This window comes from Girardinichthys multiradiatus, chromosome 9 (assembly GCF_021462225.1).
Source record: "Girardinichthys multiradiatus isolate DD_20200921_A chromosome 9, DD_fGirMul_XY1, whole genome shotgun sequence".
Classification (NCBI taxonomy): Eukaryota; Metazoa; Chordata; class Actinopteri; order Cyprinodontiformes; family Goodeidae; genus Girardinichthys; species Girardinichthys multiradiatus.
Window position 1 is genome coordinate 27,554,522 of NC_061802.1, and position 24,154 is coordinate 27,578,675.

At 42.0% G+C, this 24,154-nt stretch overlaps 1 protein-coding gene across 2 annotated transcripts; it reads right to left on the reverse strand.

Moving 5' to 3' along the window:
- Positions 1-2,499: 2,499 nt before the first annotated feature.
- On the reverse strand, positions 2,500-24,154 carry gclm (glutamate-cysteine ligase, modifier subunit). 2 transcript variants are annotated; one of them, XM_047374001.1, is made up of 7 exons: positions 23,755-24,154; positions 12,098-12,160; positions 10,974-11,058; positions 9,985-10,041; positions 9,678-9,880; positions 4,162-4,279; positions 2,500-3,140 (listed from the first exon to the last, which is right to left on the reverse strand). In XM_047374001.1, the coding sequence occupies exons 1-7, from the start codon at positions 23,890-23,892 to the stop codon at positions 2,971-2,973; spliced, it is 834 nt and encodes a 277-aa protein (XP_047229957.1). In that variant the 5' UTR covers positions 23,893-24,154; the 3' UTR covers positions 2,500-2,970. The 2 variants fall into 2 exon arrangements, with proteins under 2 accessions (XP_047229957.1, XP_047229958.1); XM_047374002.1 differs by having other exon boundaries at positions 4,162-4,276; positions 23,755-24,153.

A 24,154-nucleotide genomic window follows, 5' to 3' on the forward strand; every position in this document is an offset into this window, starting at 1 on the left:
GGCAGTAAATGGAGCTTAGCTTCAGAAAAAAGGGGGAGAGAGAAGAGTGCTGATGTATGTTTCAGCAATGATGGATAACATGGAAAAACGCCACCCACAATGCACACAACATGCAGCAGGGATGGCAAAATTAATAAAAAAAACAGCTCACTTAGTGATGGGACACCTTCTGAATGTTTTAACTCACAGTGTGGTGACATATGTGAACTCTCAAAGTTTCACCATGACAGCTCTAAGACAACACAGGCTCAGCAAAACCTTGGAGGCCCCCAAACGAGGTTATCGTTTCTCACTGAGTGTGAACAATCTATGTCTCATCGTAATTATTACAGATTTCTCCACAGTCTTTTTACAGCTTTCTCCAAGCAGATCCCAACAGAACCATAGAACAGGGTCGGAACCTCCACGTCAGAAGCAGAATGGGTCCTTCTGAAGGTCATCAAACGGAAGTGGTCTGAACCAAGGTGGACCGGTCCATTCCAGGTCACAGAGAGAACCTCACATGCGGTGAGGGTCAAGGGGAAAGGAGACACTGGTATCATTGGAGCCAGTGTGCAGCAGCAGAGGCACCACAGAAATCGCTGTCAGAACTCCAGCAGAACCTGAGGGACAACACCAGCACACCAGAAGACCTTTCTCACCCAATTCAAGGGGCAGAATAATCCCCTAGGGTGAGAAAGCGTTCATTTACACCTAAAGGTTAGTCTACATCTTAGGTGCACCGTTAAATTAGACCACTTAGCTCCAGGTCAGTCTACACCTGTGAGTGAAGACCAGGACATCACACAGAAGAGGCGGATGTGATCGAGCTTTCCTCTCTTTCACTGGGGGTCGTAGCTGATCTCCCACCGAAGAACTGAACATTCTGAACTTTTGAATAAAAAAAAAAGAGGTCTTTTGTGTTTCACCATATTGTTAATCCTCATCTCCCTTTGCAGGTACCTTCGAAAAGTATGGGAGGTGAAAATCTAGGACCCAGGCCCGTTAAGGGTTGGGTCACGGTAGGTGTAGATGTTTTAGCATTCTTCATTGTTGCATTGATTTTTGGATTGTTTTGTGAACTTCCATTCTAGACATGCTCTGATTGTCGCCAAACTGAGAATCTCCTGGAGGACTGGATAGCGGGCATGTTTGGACACTGGAAAGGGTTGATTGTGTCGTTGTTTTATGTCCATTGCTGTTTTTGTAGCTATTGTGGTTACCTGTGGCTGTTGCTGTGTACCATGTATACTACAACCATTGAAGGGAAAACCGCACCTCCTCCTCCTTCCCATATGATGCCTTTGCTTGCGGTTTATGCTGACGAGAAGGACGAAGATTAACCAGTAAGACTAATTAACAGGGCATCTGATATGTATTACTGTCTAGGGTGCGAATACTTTTTGTAAAACTTTTTAGGGAACTAATTCTTTACTGTCTAGGGAACAGAAGGATTGTAGATTATATTGGCAAAATTTGACAGACTGTGGAATACAGCACCGATGGACACCCTCCAGTTAGAGGGTTCATGACTCCCTGTCAAGATTTAGAAGGTTGTAAGCATCCTTGGGACTACAAAGGCCCGACAAGCAACAGTCCCTGGGCACAGGGCGTGGCATTGGAGGCAGGGTCAAAAAGCATGATGACAAACATTTCCTTCTGCTCCACAGGTTGTAATGATTGCTAAACTCTTTTATTTAGCATCTCCAAGTAGTGGTGAAGTCACATAGGTGACTTCAAAAGGGGGAAATTGTGGAGATATATTATGTGTGTGCATTAATTATTATTATGTTCATAACCAGTGTGGGAAATAAAATGTATAACCTGTGTTAGTGGCCTGCAGAATAGTATTGCACAAACTTGGCCTTGAGTGTGGTGAAGCAGAAAAATACTGAAGAACTGTAGGGGTGAGAAAAGGATGTGAACAGATTAACAGGCCAAGTACTCCCTTCTCATACCAGCAGAAAAGCAGAGTGCAGGTGCAAGATATGCAGAATAATAACTTTCTAAATATGGTCAGCCGGAAAAGTGTGTACGTAACTATATGTGTGAAAAAAACTGTAAACAGGGGCGCTGCCCATTCTTCATGTGTGTTTCAATAAAAGACATGAGCCCAGTGAAAAAGCTCAGAAGACATCTCGGCTGAGCTCTTCCCCCTGGGCCCAGGTATTTTTGAATACAGCTGTCTCCGTGTGATTTATTCTAATGTGTGTGATTCTTTCAGCTTACGGTGAATAAACGAACGCGCAGGAGTTACCCGTTAAAGGGAAACTTCAACATTCCTCATTCCACTTATGAAAGAAATACTACAGTGTTAAGAAAACCATGGCGTTTTAGTACCCTCATAGCATATTGTTGCCCTGAGGCAACACACCAAAATCTGGTGGGGGGGGGCAGGGTGGGGCACTTTTTCTGATTGATATATTATAAGGACCCCCCCAAGCTCCCAAAACTAGGGTGAAATATTTTTTTCCTCATAAAATAAAATGTAATGCCATAGAGGGTTAAAACTAGATTAGATATGTTCAAAACGAATTTATTTTATTCCTTTTCTCTTTTATTTACAGTACCAATAGTGCTTTTATTCAGAACATTTTTCTAAGCTCCATTCCCACATATCAAGTGCAAAGCAGGTAAGTCTGGGAGGAGAAGGGGGCAGTAGAGAGGCACTTTAAATCAAGACAATTTCCTCCACGTTGAACCAAGGTTTAGCAACCAACAGTTTCTAGTAATAAAACATCATTTACTGTGTGTCTGAGCGGCTGTCTGAACTGCTGTTGATGGTGATGATCCACCAAGTGCTTATGTAAGACAGAGATACTGGTAACCACTAAGTTCATCTTTTAGGTGACTTTATCAGAAGAATAAATTACTTTAATTACTTCATGACGTTCAGTGTCCATTAATCAGAGCTCTAACTATATGTGTCAGAATGACAACTGAGGAAAATGGCATCATCCGTGTGTTTTCCTTCCTCCCTTTGTTTGAGTGCTAGGGGTTTGCCCTCCTCGCGCTGACCAGGTAACCCTTGGATCTGATGATGCCGCGGCTCTTGACAATGACAGAGTAGCGGAGGACCCACTCGAGCCTCCACTCGGTGGGGCTCAGGCCTGGCGCTCCTTCCTGCATCGCCTCCTGGAATGCAGCTGCTGACATCAGCTCTATGAGAAGAAATAATACATTTCTTTTAAAGGAAATTTAAAAACTAATCAAAGAGAGGAATGGTGGTGTTTAAATTTTATACCAGATCTATTTTAAGGATTTTTGCAAATTGCAGAAGGTGAAATTGAAGACTAAAGTTAAAGACCAACATCAATTAGTAAAAAAAAATTAAAGTAAGTAAAAGCACAAGTACATTCATTATAAGTTTGTCAAACTGTGTTTTTTCAGTTCTAGCATGTGATTTGAGTGCTTTTACACCTCCAGTTTACACCTCCACCTAACAGTATATTGAAAGCTCCAGAACAGTTGTTGGGCCTTAGCTATTTTGACATCTCTGTTTTCAAGCAAAACACTTAAATATAAACTTTCCCAAGACAAAGGAGCTGATGGAGGATAATGTAACACAAAAAGCTTTTGTTTAATTGCATAAATATACAACATGAAGACACTGTGGCGTCTTGGGAAAGATTTCTTTTGACTGGACTTACTGTATTCCTCCATAATTGGGTTTGCAGTTTTGTCACATTGTAATAACACCACAGTTAGCGCTATATAGCACAAAAAAAACCAAATGCCACCAGCCCACTTATCAAGGGAAAAATGTTGGGGGAAAAACATCCGTCTTTTCAGCCTGCATTGGTTGCAGTGGATAAATAAGCCCAGCAAGAGGACAAAGCTATCAGAAGATTTATCAAAACTTTGAACTGAATTTCCAGGTTACTTCTTCTACATTCCTAAGTCATTGGTAAACTATTATTAGTAGCATTTATTTATTAATTGAGATCATTACATTTATGTTTTGCCTAATCTATAGCTGGTAAAGGTTAATTCACTGTGTCGCTTTTTGTCCCCCTCAACCTTTCATGCATTTGTGGGAAGAGAATAGTTTATAATTTGTTGTAATTGATGAATTACCTAATTATTTTATGGAAAATATTTATTTTATAAAATAGTTTTTTTCTTCCCTAACAGTTGTGAGTTCAATGCCTGACTGATGGGTAAAACAAAACTAAGTTTCACCTTTGGGGTCGTTGTGTGTGAGCAGCTGGATGTCAAACTCTTTGGCGAAGGCTGTCAGATCAGGGGGCATCACGCAGCAGGAGGCCAGGTTCACCTGATTACTGCTGGGCTTCACCTGCTCCAGGACAGGAAACATGGTTTCACATTTCATACACACGTTGACAAAATTGTTGGTACCCCTCGGTTAATGAAAGAAAAACCCACAATGGTCACAGAAATAACTTGAATCTAACATACAGTACAGACCAAAGGTTTGGACACACCTTCTCATTTAAAGAGTTGACTTTATTTTCATGACTATGAATATTGTAGCTTCACACTGAAGGCATCATAACTATGAATTAACACATGTGGAATTATATACTGAACAAAAAAATGTGAAACAACTGAAAATATGTCTTATATTCTAGGTTCTTCAAAGTAGCCACCTTTTGCTTTGATTACTGCTCCACACACTCTTGGCATTCTGTTGATGAGCTTCAAGAGGTAGTCACCTGAAATGGTTTTCCAACAGTCTTGAAGGAGTTCCCAGAGATGCTTAACCCTTGTTGGCCCTTTTGCCTTCACTCTCATCAGACCAAAGCACAGATTTCCACTGGTCTAATGTCTATTCCTTGTGTTCTTTAGCCCAAACAAGTCTCTTCTGCTTGTTTCCTGTCCTCAGCAGTGGTTTCCTAGCAGCTATTTTACCATGAAGGCCTGATTCACACAGTCTCCTCTTAACAGTTGTTCTAGAGATGTGTCTGCTGCTAGAACTCTGTGTAGCATTGACTTGTTCTCTAATCTGAGCTGCTGTTAACCTGCGATTTCTGAGGCTGGTGACTCGGATGAATTTATCGTCCGCAGCAGAGGTGACTCTTGGTCTTCCTTTCCTGGGGCGGTCCTCATGTGAGCCAGTTTCTTTGTAGCGCTTGATGGTTTTGTGCGACTAGCACTTTGGGACACTTTCAAAGTTTTCCCAATTGTTTGGACTGACTGACCATCATTTCTTAAAGTAATGATGGACACTCGTTTTTCTTTACTTAGCTGCTTTTTTCTTTCCATAATACAAATTCTAAGAGTCTATTCAGTAGGACTATCAGCTGTGTACAGTATCCACCTCCTGCACAACACAACTGATGGTCCCAACCCCATTTATAAGGCTTGAAATCCCACTTATTAAACCTGACAGGGCACACCTGTGAAGTGAAAACCATTTCAGGTGACTACCTCTTGAAGCTCATCAACAGAAGGCCAAGAGTGTACGGAGCAGTAATCAAAGCAAAAGGTGGCTACTTTGAAGAACCTAGAATATAAGACATATTTTCAGTTGTTTCACACTTTTTTGTTCAGTATATAATTCCACATGTGTTAATTCATAGTTTTGATGCCTTCAGTGTGAAGCTACAATATTCATAGTCATGAAAATAAAGACAACTCTTTGAATGAGAAGGTGTGTCCAAACGTTTGGTCTGTACTGTAGGTAATAATAAATAAAAATTCTATGAAGATGAACAAATGAAAGTCAGACATTGCTTTTCAAACATGCTTCACATGAATTATTTAAAAAAATAAACTAATGAAACAGGCCTGGACAAAAATGATGGTACCCCTGAAAATAATGTGACCAAAGGGACGTGTTAAATCAAGGTGTGTCCATTAATTAGCATCACAGGCGTCTACATTCTTGTAATCAGTCAGTGGGCCTATATGTAGGGCTACAGGTAGTCACTGTGCTGTTTGGTGACATGGTTTGTACCACACTTAACATGAACCTGAGGAAGCAAAGGAAAGAGTTGCCTCAGGAGATTAGAAAGAAAATTATAGACAAGCATGTTAAAGGTAAAGGTTATAAGACCATCTCCAAGCAGCTTCATGTTTCTGTGACTACAGTTGCATATATTATTCAGAAATTTAAGATCCATGGGACTGTAGCCAACCTGCCTGGTCGTGGCTGCAGGAGGAAAATTGATGACAAAACAAAGAGACGGATAATATGAACGGTAACAAAAGATCTCAGAAAAACCTCTAAAGAGATTAAAGGTGAACTTCAAGCTCAAGGAACATCAGTGTCCGATCGCACCATCCAACGTTTGAGTCAAAGTGGACTTAATGGGAGACGACCAAGGAGACCATTGTTGAAAGCAAATCATAATAAAAAGCCAGACTGGAATTTGCCAAACTACATGTTGACAAGCCACAAAGCTTCTGGGAGAATGTCCAATGGACAGATGAGACAAACATTGAACTTTTTGGCAAAGCACATCAGCTCTATGTTCACAGACGTAAAAATGAAGCATATGAAGAAAAGAACACTGTCCCTACTGTGAAACATGGAGGAGGGTCTGTTATGTTCTGGGGCTGCTTTGCTGCCTCTGGTACAGGGTGTCTTGAATCTGTGCAGGTATCATGAAATCTCAAGACTATCAAGGGATTCTAGAGAGAAATGTGCTGCCCCGTGTCAGAAAGCTTGGTCTCAGTCGCAGGTTATGGGTCTTGCAACAGGATAATGACCCAAAACACACAACTAAAAACACCCAAGAATGGCTAAGAGGAAAACATTGGACTATTCTGAAGTGTCCTTCTATGAGCCCTGACCTACATCCTATTGAGCATCTTTGGAAGGAGCTGAAACATGCCGTCTGGAAAAGGCCCCCTTCAAACCTGAGACAACTGGAGCAGTTTGCTCATGAGGAGTGGACCAGAGTACCTGCTGAGAGGTGGAGAAGTCTCATTGACAGTTATAGGAATCATTTGATTGCAGTGATTGCCTCAAAAGGCTGTGCAACAAAATAGTAAGTTAAGGGTACCATCATTTTTGTCCATGCCTGTTTCATGAGTTTATTTTTTAACATAACTCTGTTGAAGCATGTTTGAAAAGCAATGTCTGACTTTCATTTGTTCATTTTCATATAATTTTTATTCATTATTGCCTTTGTCAGATTCAAGTTATTTCTGTGACCATTGTGGGTTTTTCTTTCATTAACCGAGGGGTACCAACAATTTTGTCCATGTGTGTACAACCCAGGACAATAGAGATTCATGACAGGGTTGCTACATGATTTTCATTTCAGAAACCCAGACTTTTCAAGTCTTAGATTTCTGGGAAATTTCTCAATCATTGTTTTAGCCCAACTTTAAAGCTGAAAAATCGCTGAAACCAAATACCCAAGTAAAACTAAAGGTACAACACTTCCAAATAAAAAAGTAGCTGCTGTTCTAATAAGTTTAGGCTTCAAACATCACAGGGTTTGTTTTTGTTTTTACTTGTTCACTCATTTCACCAATCTCTGTTCATAAACCTTGAGATGAGCATGCGTGCATTTATAGGGTTTTAGGCAGTGGCTCTAAACGTCAGAGATGCATGAAATGATAAACTCAAGACTAGGGGGCCTCATGTTCAAGGGGCGCATACGCACAAGATGTTGGTGCTACGCCTTTTTCTACTGAAAAGTTCAGGTGTATCAATAATAAGCTGAACGTGGAAACATTCGCAGCCCCACAGCAACACCAAGGCTATTGCATACACGTTTCTACACCAATTGGACCCTTTGGCGACACCTGGAGGCTATGTCGGGAAACTGTCAAGCATGTGCATTTTTCTGGCCCAGGATAAGGACTGATTCATCATTTGCTTTAAGGAAATCCTGTCACTACTGTGCTCTGAGCTCTGGTCCAGAACAGCGAGGAGCTGTGCACTGTCCTAATCCATACAGCTGCTGGACCACACTGGTGTTCCTAACAACAAAAGGTATTCAGACCGAGTCGACTGTGTATGGGATGAAATTATCTGTATGTCAGTTTTATCAAATTTCCGTAAAGAGCAGCTGAACGGGTCAGAGCCAGTTTTCCTGATATAACTGGAGCTTTCAGCTGCACACATATTGCTTAAGGCGTCATCACAAGATGACTATATTTATGCTAACTGGAGGCTTTTCTATTCCATCAGTCTACTATAAATGCATGTGATGCACAAAGGCTTTTACCAAACATTGTGGCGAGGTAGCCTGGCACGATTCATTCATTCTGTGGTTGGTAACAGACTTTAAAGGTGGCACAATGCAGGACTGGTGGCTTCCTGGTCTGTACTTTCATTTAAATATCCCAATATTAAATCTGCTTATGTACATCGAGCCTTTGCACTAACCCTCTGCGCAAAGGGACACAGTTAGTACGTGTTCTAGTGTTTAAAGCATAATTTATTGACAGTGATTAAACCAAGAGGTTTTCCCTGATTGAACCAGAATTTTAAAGCGTTATACCAAGCCCCTGAGTGCTTCATGCAAGTGGTGCACAACATTAATGGATGTCTGATTTTGCACATAAAGCATATATAGTGGCTGAGTCTGTGTTTTCACACGCCTCATTTAGGAGTTTCTTCAACCCACATCCTATTAACTTCCTCGTCTTCCCATGAGAAGACATGAGTTCTGACCGTGCAGTCCAAAAAATCACACATGCAGAACTTTTTTACATCTGTTTTCAGTCCGTGTATGCATGGCTGTTTACTCTGTCTCCGTGTTGCCCTGCGATGGATGGATGGATGGATAGATGGAAGGATGGATGGATAGATGGATGGATGGATAGATGGATGGATGGATAGATGGATGGATGGATGGATAGATGGATGGATAGATGGATGGATGGATGGATAGATGGATGGATGGATAGATGGATGGATAGATGGATGGATGGATAGATGGATGGATGGATAGATGGATGGATGGATGGATAGATGGATGGATAGATGGATAGATGGATGGATGGATAGATGGATGGATAGATGGATGGATGGATAGATGGATGGATGGATAGATGGATGGATGGATAGATGGATGGATGGATAGATGGATGGATGGATGGATAGATGGATGGATAGATGGATAGATGGATGGATAGATGGATGGATGGATAGATGGATGGATGGATAGATGGATGGATGGATGGATGGATGGATAGATGGATGGATGGATAGATGGATGGATGGATGTGTAAATTAAGGTGCATCAAGGGAGGAGGTTGGTATACTGTAATGAGAGTATACCAATTCTACTTTGACTGGGATGTACAATGGAAATGTGTTTAGATTCAGGCATACGAAAACCTTCCTAATAGATTTTTTTGTGAATGTGCAGTTTTTTGGACCCACCACCCAGGCCCCAGTTGTAGTAGATAAGGAAGAAAAAAAAGACATTAATTAAATTAGATATTTATGATCTTTTCAAAGTATCAGCAGAGAAAGTCAGGAAACAGATATTTTCCCAATGTTCTGTTGTTGTTTCAAGACTAAATAGATAATGGGTATCTATTTAGTTAGATTGATGTTCCCCAGTCAAAGTGCAGCTATTTCTTTTCTAGTTGCTCAGTTGTGGTGTTTCAAAGTGACCCAACATTCGTACTCAAACCAAGAGCCAATGGTGCTTCTTGGCTGTTTTTTGAAAACAAACATAGGAACAGATTTGCTCCCTTTAAAACACTGAGATTAGACAGAATTTCATTATGACATCACAGCTTGGAGACAACAGATTGTCACCTACATGGGCCCAGTTGTAGAGTTGCTCCAGCAGATCTTTGTCCAGATCAGACGTGCCAATGGCTGCGATCTTCTGCTTCCTGACCAGAGCCTCCAGCTCCTCCCACACTGGCTGCAGGTGAGCCAGAGTCTGATTGTCACCCTCCACAGGTCCAGGGGGCGCTATGATGACAGAGTCGAGCTGGGACACTGCCAACGTCTGGCAAGCTGGAGGTGAGAGAAAAAGACAACAGTTATGGATAAAAAAAAAAAAGAGCTGTGGCATTGTAAGAAGCCATGTTGGATTTTTGTTAAAGCGATATAAAGCTCACCAATCTCCACTGCATCTCTGATAGCTGACTGGCCCGACTCACAGAGGAAGAGCTTCACTGCAAAAACAAAACATCCATCAGCATGTTGTCTATTAACTGCAGTTTAATCTGGTGAGGTCAACTTTGTGGCACGTCTACTTCTAGTATTTATTTGGATACATTTACAAAAAAACAAAACAAAAAATGCTTCATTCATAGATGAACATGTTTTTATCAACTTGTCAGAGACTGTGCTGACCAATGATTCTATTCAGTATTTGACAAATAAGTGGAAAACTAGAAATATTTTGTTTGGATTGCGTCTGTAGGAGGAAAAATCTCTCTGGATGGGAATGCTCATCTAAAACAGAGTCCGATTACTCTAACAGCTTCTGAGTTTGATAGTAGGTGTTCACCTACTATCATGTATGTATCCTCGGTGTTCACCTGGATAACAGACTAGAGTGGAGATGCAACTGTGAAGCCATCTACAAGAAGGGACAGAGCAGACTGTACTTCTTGATGAAGCTTAGGTCCTTTGGTGTTTGCAGCAAGATGCTGCATATCTTCTATAAGTCTGTTGTGGAGAGTGTGATCTCTTCTACCATCATCTGCTGGGGAAGCAGCATCAGAACCAGGGACTTAAAAAAGCTCAACAAGCTGATAAAAAAGGCTGGCTCTGTTCTGGGGACTCCTCTGAAACCTCTGGAGATCATTGTGCAAAGGCGGATTCTTCATAAAATGAAGAACATTATGGAGAACCCTGAGCATCCTCTTCATGAGACTGTCCTACAACAACAGTGTCTTCAGTCAGACGCTTCTTCAGATCTGCTGTAAGACGGAGCGCTACAGGAGATCCTTCCTGCCCACAGCCATCAGCATCTACAACGGCTCTTTGAGGAAACCTACATAATATGAGCTACAACAACATTTAATTTCTCTTTGGGATTAATAAAGTATTTTTGAATTGAATTGAATTGTAACACAGAGCCCAGCAAACCAGCACTGACCTGAAACCTTCAGTTCATCTCTTTCTTCAGGACTGATAGCATCCGTAGCCTCTGGAATGCAGCAGTCCAGTGTGTTTGGGAAGTCCTGTTTGACAGGAGATAAGTCTACATGTGAAACTGTGATACAATTTTTTATTTGTTTTTCAGAGACATGTTTAAACACTTCTCAGAAAATAATTTGGGTAAAAAAAAAAAAAAACACATTGGAATAAAATATTGTCTTTCGGATCAATTATCCAATGAATTTAAAGTCAAAAATCTTAACTAGCCTTACAAACACTATTAAACAAAGTGGTTGACTATTATGTTTAAAAATTAACCACAAAAGATTTTTTCTGCACTTAATACACTGAATTAAATATTCAGTTATTAAGAAATGTTTACATATTTTTGTATAATCTTATTTTTATTTATCTCTGAAAAAGTTATTTATTTGCACATAACAAAAAGCCTTTACAACACATCTTACACACACGATGCTTGATACCAAGGAACAAACAGACGAGTAAAACCTGAACACACGGCTAACCCCAAATGTCCTATTCTCAAATTTCCACAGCAGCAAAAGTGTCGTGCAAACTTTCTGAGGACATAAAACCCCTCACACCAACTAGTCAGACCCCCCCAATCTTTACTCGAGTCTGGCGGGAATGTTAATAAAAGCTGAGGCAGATTAGCTGAGCTCAGCAAAACATCCAGTGCAGAAGCAAGTTCAGCAAAGCTTATGTCCTGCAGCCTACATCATTTGACTTCAGTCTTTTCAGAAGATATTTGTTTAACCAAATCATTATAATTTGATGAGAATCTCCAGACCGCCTGTGATAAAGGATCTGTGCCCTCACTCCCTCCATTTAAACCAACACAGATGCACATTTGGAATGGCGCCTTTGGCAGGCAACACTGCATAAACATCAACTGTGACAGCTTCTGTTCAGAAAGCCCACAGGCTTCCTCTGATGTCCATTACTGCTGTTATTTTACTTTAACAAAACACTGCGATCCAAATAGCTAAGGGCGTGGCTGCACGTCCTTTACATTCTGTTCATGTGACCATACAACAGCCAATGCAAATATTTATTTTGCCAAAAAAAAAAACTACAAAATAAAAACAGCTGTCTACTCACTGCGTTTGTAGTTTTAGCTGAGGACAACCAGTCCCTCAGCGTGGCTTGGATGCAGTCTCGGAGCTGAAAAATAAAACACAGAGTTGGAGTTCAAATAACACACAGATGTCTCAGCTAAACACGACAGCATGGGTTACAACATATTATAAACAATGAAATCAAGTTGGAGCAACTTCACCAAACTATGGAAATCTATTTACAAAGGGGAAAGACATGATCAAGTGAGTGGAGGACTGTTGTATTAGACAACACTCTGATATAGCACACGAGTTGCACCATAAGAGTGAACAACAATGCTCATAACAATAAAAATAATGGCAAGATTGCTCTACTTCGATCAAATGACTGGATATCTAGGAAGTAACAAAATAAAATTCATTTCTGCACAACAAACTAATTTGGCATCACTAAATTTGACTTTTAGTCACCAGGTAAAAAAATAAATAAAACTTGTTCTCATTATATTGAACACTGTGTCCAAGTGAGTACACTGCAACCTTTGCCCTTAATAACAGTTATTATAAGCCCAAAGAGCAACCTATCCCTAAGTTATGAAAGGAACACTACATGCTGTGTCATGCTTTGGTGGATAAATGTCAGGGACAACAATAACACAATGAATGGAATTGGAGAAACATCAACCAAGCCCTCTTTGTAAACAGGCACCACATACAGTGCCTTGCGGAAGTACTCGGCCCCCTTGAACTAGTCGACCTCTTGCCACATTTCAGGCTTCAAACATAAAGATATAAAATTCAAATTGTTTGTGAAGAATCAACAACAAGTGGGACACAATCGTGAAGTGGAATGAAATTTACTGGATGTGTCAAACCTTTTTAACAAATAAAAAACTGAAAAGTGGGGCATGTAATATTATTCAGCCCCTTTACTTTCAGTGCAGCAAACTCACTCCAGAAGTTCAGTGAGGATCTCTGAATGATCCAATGTTGTCCCAAATGACTGATGATGATAAATAGAATCCACCTGTGTGTAATCAAGTCTCCGTATAAATGCACCTGCTCTGTGATAGTCTCAGGGTTGTGTTCAAAGCGCAGAGAGCATCATGAAGACCAAGGAACACACCAGGCAGGTCCAAGATACTGTTGTGGAGAAGTTTAAAGCCGGATTTGGATACAAAAAGATTTCCCAAGCTTTAAACATCCCAAGGAGCATTGTGCAAGCAATCATATTGAAATGGAAGGAGTATCAGACCACTGCAAATCTACCAAGACCCGGCCGTCCCTCTAAACTTTCATCTCGAACAAGGAGAAGACTGATCAGAGATGCAGCCAAGAGGCCCATGATCACTCTGGATGAACTGCAGAGATCTACAGCTGAGGTGAGAGAGTCTGTCCATAGGACAACAATCAGTCGTACACTGCACAAATCTGGCCTTTATGGAAGAGTGGCAAGAAGAAAGCCATTTCTCAAAGATATCCATAAAAAGTCTCGTTTAAAGTTTGCCACAAACCACCTGGGAGACACACCAAACATGTGGAAGAAGGTGCTCTGGTCAGATGAAATCAAAATCAAACTGTTTGGCCACAATGCAAAACGATATGTTTGGTGTAAAAGCAACACAGCTCATCACCCTGAACACATCATCCCCACTATCAAACATGGTGGTGGCAACATCATGGTTTGGGCCTGCTTTTCATCAGCAGGGACAGAGAAGATGATCAAAACTGATGGGAAGATGGATGGTGCCAAATACAGGACCATTCTGGAAGAAAACCTGTTGGAGTCCGCAAGAGACCTGAGACTGGGACGGAGATTTATCTTCCAACAAGACAATGATCCAAAACATAAAGCCAAATCTACAATGGAATGGTTCACAAATAAACGTATCCAGGTGTTGGAATGGCCAAGTCAAAGTCCAGACCTGAATCCAATCGAGAATCTGTGGAAAGAGCTGAAGACTGCTGTTCATGAACGCTCTCCATCCAACCTCACTGAGCTCCAGCTGTTTTGCAAGGAAGAATGGGCAAGAATTTCAGTCTCTTGATGTGCAAAACTGATAGAGACAAACCCCAAGAGACTTGCAGCTGTAATTGCAGCAAAGGGTGGCGCTACAAAGTATTAACGCAAGGGAGCCGAATAATACTGCACACCCCACTTTTCAGTTTTTTATTTGTTAAAAAAGTTTGACACATCCAATAAATTTCATTCCACTTCATGATTGTGTCCCACTTGTTGTTGATTCTTCACAAGAAATTAGAATTTTATATCTTTATGTTTGAAGCCTGAAATGTGGCAAGACGTTGAAAAGTTCAAGGGGGGCGAATACTTTCACAAGGCATTGTAGAACCACAATACAAAACCTGTCAAGAACTGATCTGACTGATGAATTTAAGGAAAGTCTGACATCATAAACAGATCAGTTACAAAGGTTGAATATGTAGAATATAAACTATGTGTGTAACTGGAATGTGTGGAAATAGGGGGGTCAAGCTTAGGGAGTGAAGCATAGAAGGGGCCTAGGGGAGTGAAAACATAGGGAGTGAGAAGCATAGAGAGTGCAAGGTCATAAATTAGAAGAGGACAGGGAAGGCCAGAGACAGGGGAGGATGAGTTGCATGTTACAATCAGAAGTATTCCTTATTTGGACCTAAGGGACTGTTATGTTATACATGTGTGACATGATATATGTATATGTTGAACACACCCTTGAGACTGAATAAAACGAGCTGGAAGCAAGAGTTGATCAGAGTTGGGCCTGCAGCTGCATGGGGCCTCCATCTCTCACTCTGCGCAGAAGGTGAACATAAGTAGATTGTACTTGTGTTTATTTCACTCTTTGAAACCTGTACCCAAATCAACGGACCCGGGGAAGTAGAGATGGCTTCAACAATTATTAAAAGCACACCTAGTAATTTCAGATTATCTCATCATACAATGAACAATGACATTTTAGGTAGCCTTTATCTAAAAAAAAAAAAAAAAAAAAACACAGAGAAATGAATTTTTAAGGGTTTATCTCTAGTAATTTTCATTATTATTCTTTAAGTTTTTAATACAGAACTGTTATGTTATGGACTACACAATAAATGAAAACCCCTGCTGACTTGCAAACAGTCACTGACACAAGCCACAAGGAGGACAAGCAATAAAAAAGAAGCTAGCTGTTCACACGGTATATCCTGTATCAAAGCATATTATTATTATGAAAAGTTTGTAAGGAGGTAAAAAAGTGTGGCAGAAAAAGGCACACAAGCAACAGGATAACCACAGCCTTGAGAAGATTGTGACGCAAAGACCATTTAGGAGGTTTGGGAGAGAATCACAAGATGTGGACAGCAGGTAGCGTCACAGCTTCAGGGGTCAGATGTATCCAGGACAAGGGCTACAACTGTCCGATTGCTTGGGTTAAGCCTCTCCTGAATTACAAGGTGTGTTACCCTGACTAAGGAAACAAAAAGAAATGCACTGTTGCTCTGTGGTTCATGTTCTCTCTTCAGATGAAGGAAGATTTTGCATTTCATTGAAAAAAAAAAAAAGATCAAGGTCTCAGGGTCTGGAGGAAGAATGTAAAGGCACATAATCCAAGTTGTGATGATTTAGGGAACTGTGTCAGTCCCCGCAGATGTAAATGTTGATCGGGGCTCTGCTTCACTGACTAACCTCAGTGACAAGATCTTCAAACGCTAAATGCCTTTGAATAAAACTTATAAAGACAAAGTCCAGATTTTCTCTTGTTGTGAGTCAACTTCTCTCACACTTTGATAAGAAAATTCCACTACACCACTCATGTAATCTATTTAATAGTAATAACATTTGCCAGAGAATCATTTATTTGTAGGTGAATAAATCACTTATTCTTTGCTGCTCAAAGTGTGCCAAAGACAATCATTGATCAGATGTCCCAGGCTGTAAACTATGGAGCTAAATTGGGGCCATAAAGTTTGTTAAAAAAAAAACATTTGAACCTGAAAAATTATTTTGAACCTCCCCCCCCAAAAAAATTTGAAAACTGAAAAAAGTTTTGCAACTGAAAAAACCCCCCAAAAAAACAGATGTGAAACTGGAAAAAACAAGTTCAAAACTACTTTTCAGATTCAAGTTTTTTTTTCGAACTTGCAGATTTTTTTCTTCGGCTTCAAACTTCTGGCCCTGTTTTGGCTGACAGCTCAACCCAGCGGCTGAACAACATATTCCCAGCTGTTGCATTCAGGGACCGTGGGAACTGGAATTATCTGTAATACATCATCAATATTCTATATATATATATATATATATATATATATATATATATATATATATATATATATATATATATATATATATATATATATATATGTGATTGGTTTTGAAAGATAACATGCTTCACCGATAGAACGAGCACAATTTTAGCGTCACGAACAGGATCTAACGTGCCAGAGGAAACCGCTGTAGGGGACACCTGGCCAGCCTGGAGACATTGTCCTCAGTCCACCTCCATTTTACTCAGGGGAGTCCTTGTGCCCGCCTACAGCTTCTGGCTGATTGGATCCGAACTATTTGTCTTCAAATATATCTGGGTGAGAAGTTGCGCTGTATGATACAATGTATATTATTTTTATTACACATTAACCATCATCTCCTAACTAATTAATTAGGTTCCGGAGTTGAAAGAGGGAGGACATCACCTGAGGGCCAGGTCACCCTGTAAAGGAATACAGGGAGGTTCTTATTGGTAACAATAAGATAAAGCAAAACAAAGGGTTTTGCGGGTGGTTTTTTGCAATTTTCTACACCTCATATCGGAGAAAAGCCAGACGGCAGACGTGCCGCTGAACAGGTAAAAAAAAAAATGGTTCCGGAACCTCAGAGGTATCAGGGCTGCGTCCTTCTCCAGACTCTGTGATTCATAAATTAATGAAAGGAAAAGGTGGGGATGATTGTGTTAAATGTGCTTTAATTTGGGAAGATAAGTTTGGTTTTCCACAGCATGGAAGTTTGAGTGTAAATAAGTAAAATTGTTAAAAAAAAAATAGTTTAAATAGTTTAAAGTAAAACAGTTGCTGGATGGAGATGGAAAAAATAAAAAACATAAGAAAAAGATTAAAAAGCACAGAGTGCATCAATTAAGGGGTTAAAGAGTTAAAACTTTCCTGCAGGAAGTATCGTTTGTCTTAAATATTGCGATCAGTCGGAAAACAAGGTAAAAGTGAAATGGGACATTAGAGATGCGAAAAGAAAGTTGTTTTAGAAAGGAGTATAGTTCATGTTGTGGAAGGAAGTGACAGGCAGGTGGACAACTGACTGACTGATAATATTTCTGTGTGCAAAATCTGAACCTATACTAAATGTTTTCTTCCGTCTCTCACACACACACACATGCACACACACACACGGGATTTGAGTGCAACATCTGCGTTTTTGAGTCTAGATTTAGAAACCTGCCCTTCCCATGGCTACACCATCAGAGACGCTTCTTCATCATGGCCTGAAAGAGAAAGGGTCTGCCTGCCTGCTGCAAATCAGAGTGAGTTTCCACCAGAACGAAACACAGAAGAAGTCTGGCCCCAAACCCACTGAGATGGACAACGATCCATGCTGTTTGCCAAAACCAGAAGAGCGATACACTGGATTTATATTGAAAGCACATCTTAAGAAGAGAAACAGGCCGGAGCAAAGTTCTTTCTCCCTCCTGGAGAAGTTAAAGTGGACAAAGAAGGATAGAATGTCTCACCAACAGACCTGGGAAGGGCCTGGGTTGTTTGTGGACTGATAGAGGACTGTGTGCCATGACAGTCTGACTCTGGAGCGATTTAGAAACTGATGGGGGTAACGTACAAACACACACACATTTGCATAAATCTTTTCCTATTTTCTGCAATGAAGAACGCTTATTAACCGCTGCTCATGTGACGCTTGCTTGACGGTGACAGATATAGCGGGTTAAAATATTATTTTAGGGTTAGAAAAGTATCTTCAAAAGGGTGATAACTTAGCTCATTTGATACTTTCCAGTTAATTCTTTTAGAGAAACAAGTTCTCTTTCATCGTGGAATATTCAGGGTCAATTATTCTAGTTATTAAAAGCAGAGGAAGTTAAAACATCTCCAAAACTCAGCAGTAACCATGTGTTTCTATGTTATTCTCAGGACAGATCTCATGAAGGAGCATTTTTATAAAACCCAGCGCATGCGTAACACCTGATGGGTTTCTCCTTCAGCCATTATTTTCTGTTGTCAGAGTTTGTATCCCATAAATCTAATGAGTAGAGACCTCATTAAAACAGGCTTAGTTCTACTGCAGATGGTCTTCATACAGTCTCTGACACAGTATTTACAGTTAGGTGCAGTTTTTGTCTGCAAGTGTTAACTGACGCTTATGGAAAGTACAAATTCATTGTTTTTCACAGCAGCTGCTGGGAAGAGGTTATATTAGGGTTTTCTTCCCTCTTCTGATTCATGCAGCGTGTTGATTTACACTGTACCTTATATCAGGTCCTGACAAAAACTATGAAAGGCTTCGTTCTGCAGTTTCTTTCCCTTTGGGGAAGGAAAGAGAAACCTAATCAGTTCTGTGTTGCATAGAAATATTAAAACACTTGTTGTTTTCTAAGATATCACCAGCTAAAACTTTTAAAACTTTTGAGAGTAATTGGTTTAGCAAAACAAACCTTTAAAATGAGAACGGGAAAAAATTGGGTTATTTTTGAAGGTAAGAAAGATTCTGATTGGACAGTGGTACCACACAAAAATAAACTAATCTCATGTTTCCTAAAAGACTGCATAGAAAAGGCCTTCAGAACTGTGGAATTATTTCCCGCCACAGTACCAAATCTTTTAAGCATGCTTTTTCTTTATTTTAAAACAGATCTGTGTTTTTGTTTTGTTTTTGAGCTTGGGTTTTTCTTTTAGCATAATGTTGTCTGAAGCTTCTTATGAACTGGGTTAGGAGCAAATATGATCTGAGGTAAATTAGGAGCTGTGAACTAATGATTTTTAAATCTGATTATCGTCCAAGCAGAAATAATACACCAACAGGTCTAGGGATATTTAGCCCATCCTCTCTTCAATCTCTGCAGAAAGCTAACATCATTGTTCAATGCAGTAGTACTCAACCTGTGGTTCCTGGACTCCTGAAGCCCGTGAGCCATAGATTTTGGGTCCATAGAATTATAATACTTAATTAAAGGTAGACCGATTACCTATTAAAATAGATCTTAGCTTAATTTCTGGTTAAGTCTAACACTGCATAAAAACGTCAATGCCGACTTAAAATACTTATTTGCATTTAACCTGAGCAGAGAAATTCTTGAATACAGCTGGGATCAAATTGAGCCAAACAAAAAGAGAACTATAACAATAACCCTCAGGATTGTAGTTATTATTATTACAGAATTACAGTACAAAGAATTCATGTTAGAGAAAACTGTTGCTGTGCTTCTAAGTAGTTTGAGATCTGTTTGGACTATGTGCACTCATCTTGGCCAGGGATATATTCAACTGTCACCTCCGGAAGAGCTTTGACCAGATTCCGAGGGATGTTGGAGACATAGAGTCCGAGTGGACCATGTTCTCCGCATCTATTGTTGATGCTGCTGCCCGTAGCTGCGGCCGTAAGGTCTGCGGTCCTTGTCGCGGCGGCAATCCCCGAATCCGGTGGTGGACACCGGCAGTAAGGGACGCTGTCAAGCTGAAGAAGGAGTCCTATCGGCTGTGGTTGGCTTGTGGGACTCCTGAGGCGGCTGACGGGTACCGTGGGGCCAAGCGTGCCACGGCCCGGGCGGTGGCAGAGGCAAAAACTCGGACCTGGGAGGAGTTCGGTGAGGCCATGGAGAAGGACTACCGGTTGGCCCTGAAGCAATTCTGGCAAACCGTCCGGCGCCTCAGGAGGGGGAAGCAGTGCTTTGCCAACACTGTTTACAGTGGGGGTGGGGAGCTGCTGACCAAGACTGGGGACATTATCGGCCGGTGGAAGGAATACTTCGAGGATCTCCTCAACCCTGCCATCATGCATTCCCTGGTGGAAACAGAGGCTGGGGACTCGGGGTTGGACTCCTTCATCACCCAGGCTGAATCCTTTGGATTGGCAGACTGGGGTGGTGGTCCCCCTACATAAGAAGGGTGACAGGAGGGTGTGTTCCAACTACAGGGGGATCACACTCCTCAGCCTCCCTGGTAAGGCCTACGCCAGGGTATTGGAGAGGAGAGTCCGGCCGATAGTCGAACCCGGCTTCAGAAGGAGCAGTGTGGATTTCGTCCCGGCTGTGGAACACTGGACCAGCTCTATACCCTCTATAGGGTGCTCAAGGGTTCGTGGGAGTTTGCCCAACCAGTCCACATGTGTTTTGTGGACCTGGAGAAAGCATTCGACTGTGTCACTCATGATGCCCTGTGGGGGGTGCTCCAGGAGTATGGAATCGGGGGCCCTTTATTAGGGGCCATCCGGTCTCTGTACAAGCGGAGCAGGAGTTTGGTCCGCATTGCCGGCACTAAGTCGGACCTGTTCCCGGTGCATGTTGGACTCCGGCAGGGCTGCCCTTTGTCACTGGTCCTGTTCATAACTTTTATGGACAGGATTTCTAGGCGCAGCCAAGGGCCGGAGGGGGTCTGGTTTGGGGACCAGTGGATTTCGTCTCTTCTTTTTGCAGGTGATGTGGTCCTGCTGGCCCCCTCTAACCAAGACCTACAGCATGCACTGGGGCGGTTCGCAGCCGAGTGTGAAGCGGCTGGGATGAAGATCAGCTCCTCCAAGTCCGAGGCCATGGTTTTCGACCGGAAAAGGGTGGCTTGTCCTCTTCAGGTTGGAGGGGAGTTCCTGCCTCAAGTGGAGGAGTTTAAGTATCTCGGGGTGTTGTTCATGAGTGAGGGAAGAATGGAGCGGGAGATCGACAGACGGATCGATGCGGCTGCCGCAGTAATGGGGGAGCTGTGCCGGTCCATTGTGGTGAAGAGAGATCTGAGCCGAAAAGCGAAGCTCTCGATTTACCGGTCGGTCTACGTTCCTACCCTCACCTATGGCCATGAACTTTGGGTCTTGAACGAAAGAACGAGATCCCGGATACAAGCAGCGGAAATGAGCTTCCTCTGTAGGGTGGCCGGGCACTCCCTTAGAGATAGGGTGAGGAGCTCGGCCATCTGGGAGGGGCTCGAAGTAGAGCCGCTACTCTTCCCCATCGAGAAGAGCCAGTTGAGGTGGCTCGGGCATCTATAACGAATGCCTCCTGGACGCGTTCCTCGGGAGGTGTTCCAGGCACGTCCCACCGTGGGGAGGTCCAGGGTACGGCCCAGGACACGCTGGAGGGACTATGTCTCTCGGCTGGCCTGGGAACGCTTTTGACTCCCCCCGGAGGAGCTGGAGGAGGTGTCTGGGGAGAGGGACGTCTGGGCGTCTCTGCTGAATCTGCTGCCCCCGCGACCCGGTCCCGGAAGACGACGAGACGAGACAGATATATATATATATATATATGTGATTGGTTTTGAAAGATAACATGCTTCACCGATAGAAGCAGCTTACATGAATACACGACGCGCATCTCAGAGGAGAAAATATGATCTTGACAGATTTGCACAGCATTTTAAGTCCGTGTTGGAGATTTCCCATGCTCCCAACATAAAGCAAAAGGACCGCCAGACTAAGCAACGGTATGAAACCTGATGCAAAACGAGCCGGTATTTACCGAATATCCTTGCATAATTAAGCCTGGACTTGTTTTCACTGGACTGGACCCGGGTTTCGGTTTCTGGTGCATTTTTGACTAAAACGTGTTTGGTCTCCATTTAGTGAAGTGACTCACAGCGTGACCCATGTCTTGTTTTGTGGATCATGCCAAGCCTGTCCTGCCTGTCAGTTTATTGTTTTGTTCCTGCCTCTTCTGAGAGTGAGTTTTTGTTTTTTATTAAATTGTTTTTCACTTACCATCATGCTACCTGCTCGTCTGCATTCTGGGGTTCTATCTCGCAAGCCCTAACAAAGAATGCTCATCGACACACATTACAAGGATAAATGGCCCAAGGTTTGTCATGAATGACCTGTGGCTGGGGCACTGGGTTTGATGGTGGAGCAGGCTGTAACTGGTTTGATTAGAATGCAGCAGCACACTTAGATTAAGGATGGACACCAGCTACTACACAACCTACCAGATAGACACCACAATGGTGACACATAGTCTACTGATAAACACTGAGGGAGGGAACATCCATTGCATCGGAGTGCCAGATATAAAACTACATGTGACCTTCTATCGAGGCTCTTCCTCATCCTTTCACAGATGCGACGGTCTGAGACGAGCCTCGGCGCTGATCTCTGTAATCATTCCTCTGCCTAATTTAGATTAAAGGAGCTGAAAGTTAGAAACTGTATGAGAGTCGTTCCTTTAAGAGTCAGTGTTAGATAGAGTGTGATCGCTTGTGGGGACCAAGGATCGGAGAAACTCCGAGAGGTCTGACAGCCAACAGGGTGCGGTTGCTCGGACAAACCTCTCCTCTGCTCCAGTCAGGCAGATCAGCTCTGCTGCGCGCTGGCGAACAGCTGATCTGTAACACATGAACATGCGCTGCAGGGCGGCCAGCTGAGCGGACAATGAAGAGTGAAACACCGTCCCACTAAGCCAGCGGTCCACTGGGGATTTCCTCGGTTGCCCCATATGCCAGTTTGCCTGGCTGTGAGTCACTTCCCTAAATGAAGACCAAACACGTTTTAATCAAAAATGCACCAGAAACCGAAACCCGAGTCCAGTCCATGTGAAAACAAGTCCAGGCTTAATTATGCAAGGATATTCGGTAAATACCGGCTCGTTTTGCATCAGGTTTCATACCGTCGCTTAGTCTGGCGGTTCTTTTGCTTGATGTTGGGAGCATGGGAAATCTCCAACACAGACTTAAAATGGTGTGCAAATCTGTCAAGATCATATTTTCTCCTCTGAGATGCGCGTCGTGTATTCACGTAAACTGCTTCTATCAGTGAAGCTTGTTATCTTTCAAAACCAATCACATATATATAGAATATTGTTGATGTATTACAGATAATTCCAGTTCCCACGGTCCCTGAATGCAACAGCTGGGAATATGCTGTTCAGCAGCTGTGTTGAGCTGTCAGTCATGATTCTGCACCCCCGTGATCTGAGGCCCCGCCCCCCACGCCAAAACAGGGCCAAAAGTTTGAAGCCGAAAAAAAAAACCTGCAAGTTAAAAAAAAAAAAAAAAAAGGTTTTTTTTTTTGTTGTAAAACTTTTTTTCCAGTTTTCAAATTTTTTTGGGGGGAGGTTCAAAATAATTTTTCAAGTTCAATTTTTTTTTCTTGTGTACAAACTTTTATTTTTTAGCTTCAAATTGTTTTCTACTGAACAAACATTTATTTTTCAGGTTTAATTTTTTTTTGTTTGAACAAACTTTATGGCCCCAATTTAGCTCCATAGGCCTATTCACTTCCACCTGACCCATACAGATTATCAGAAAATGTTTTAAACATAAACTGAAACTTTGGAGTTGTACTGAAACAGCTACATCTATACGGATAAATGTGAAACAATTGCTTATAAGCATTCTCCAACTATTATTATTAGTATTATTTTTTGGCTCATGTAAGCTTAAACCAGCCTTATTTAGTCTGAAACACACCAGTTTAAACAGTAGGTTAAATGTTTAGCAGCCTAGCTTAACGTAGAAGCTAAGCTAACAGACTAACAGGTGACTTAGCATCTTTTTATGTGACTCCATCCTTACCTCCTCGCTGGGAGAACCTGGACACTTCTTCTTAAGCCGGCTCCGGTTCACTAAATTCCCGGTGTGGAGTCGGAGGGTCTTGCCGTGGTTCAGCAGCCCATTCCCCTCAGCGTTAATGTTGGTGTTTTGAGGATCCATGTGGCTTTCAGTTGCTAAGCTAAAGAGTTGCTAAACACTGTATTTGCTGCGTCGAAATGTGCCAAGCGAGCTGTTTCCCTCAGTGGCAGACAGAGTGAGTAACTACAACTCTCACCGCCAGATATACAGGCAGAAAGATCTATTGTTGTCAAACTGATGTGCTCAGGGTGACTTGCATTCAGTAACTCGCTGCTGTAGAGCGCCCTTAGTGGCTGTTACTGACACTAAGCCGGTCGGTTTCGCCCACACGGAGGAGTCCCTC

Bases quoted from the DNA above. Each gene is read 5' to 3' on its own strand.
- gclm (XM_047374001.1), bottom strand. From the start codon at position 23,892: ATGGATCCTCAAAACACCAACATTAACGCTGAGGGGAATGGGCTGCTG. The intron at 11,059-12,097 runs GTGAGTAGACAG...CCTGTCAAACAG, and splicing joins CAGCTAAAACTACAAACGCA to GACTTCCCAAACACACTGGA. The intron at 9,881-9,984 runs GTGAGCTTTATA...TCTCACCTCCAG, and splicing joins CAGAGATGCAGTGGAGATTG to CTTGCCAGACGTTGGCAGTG.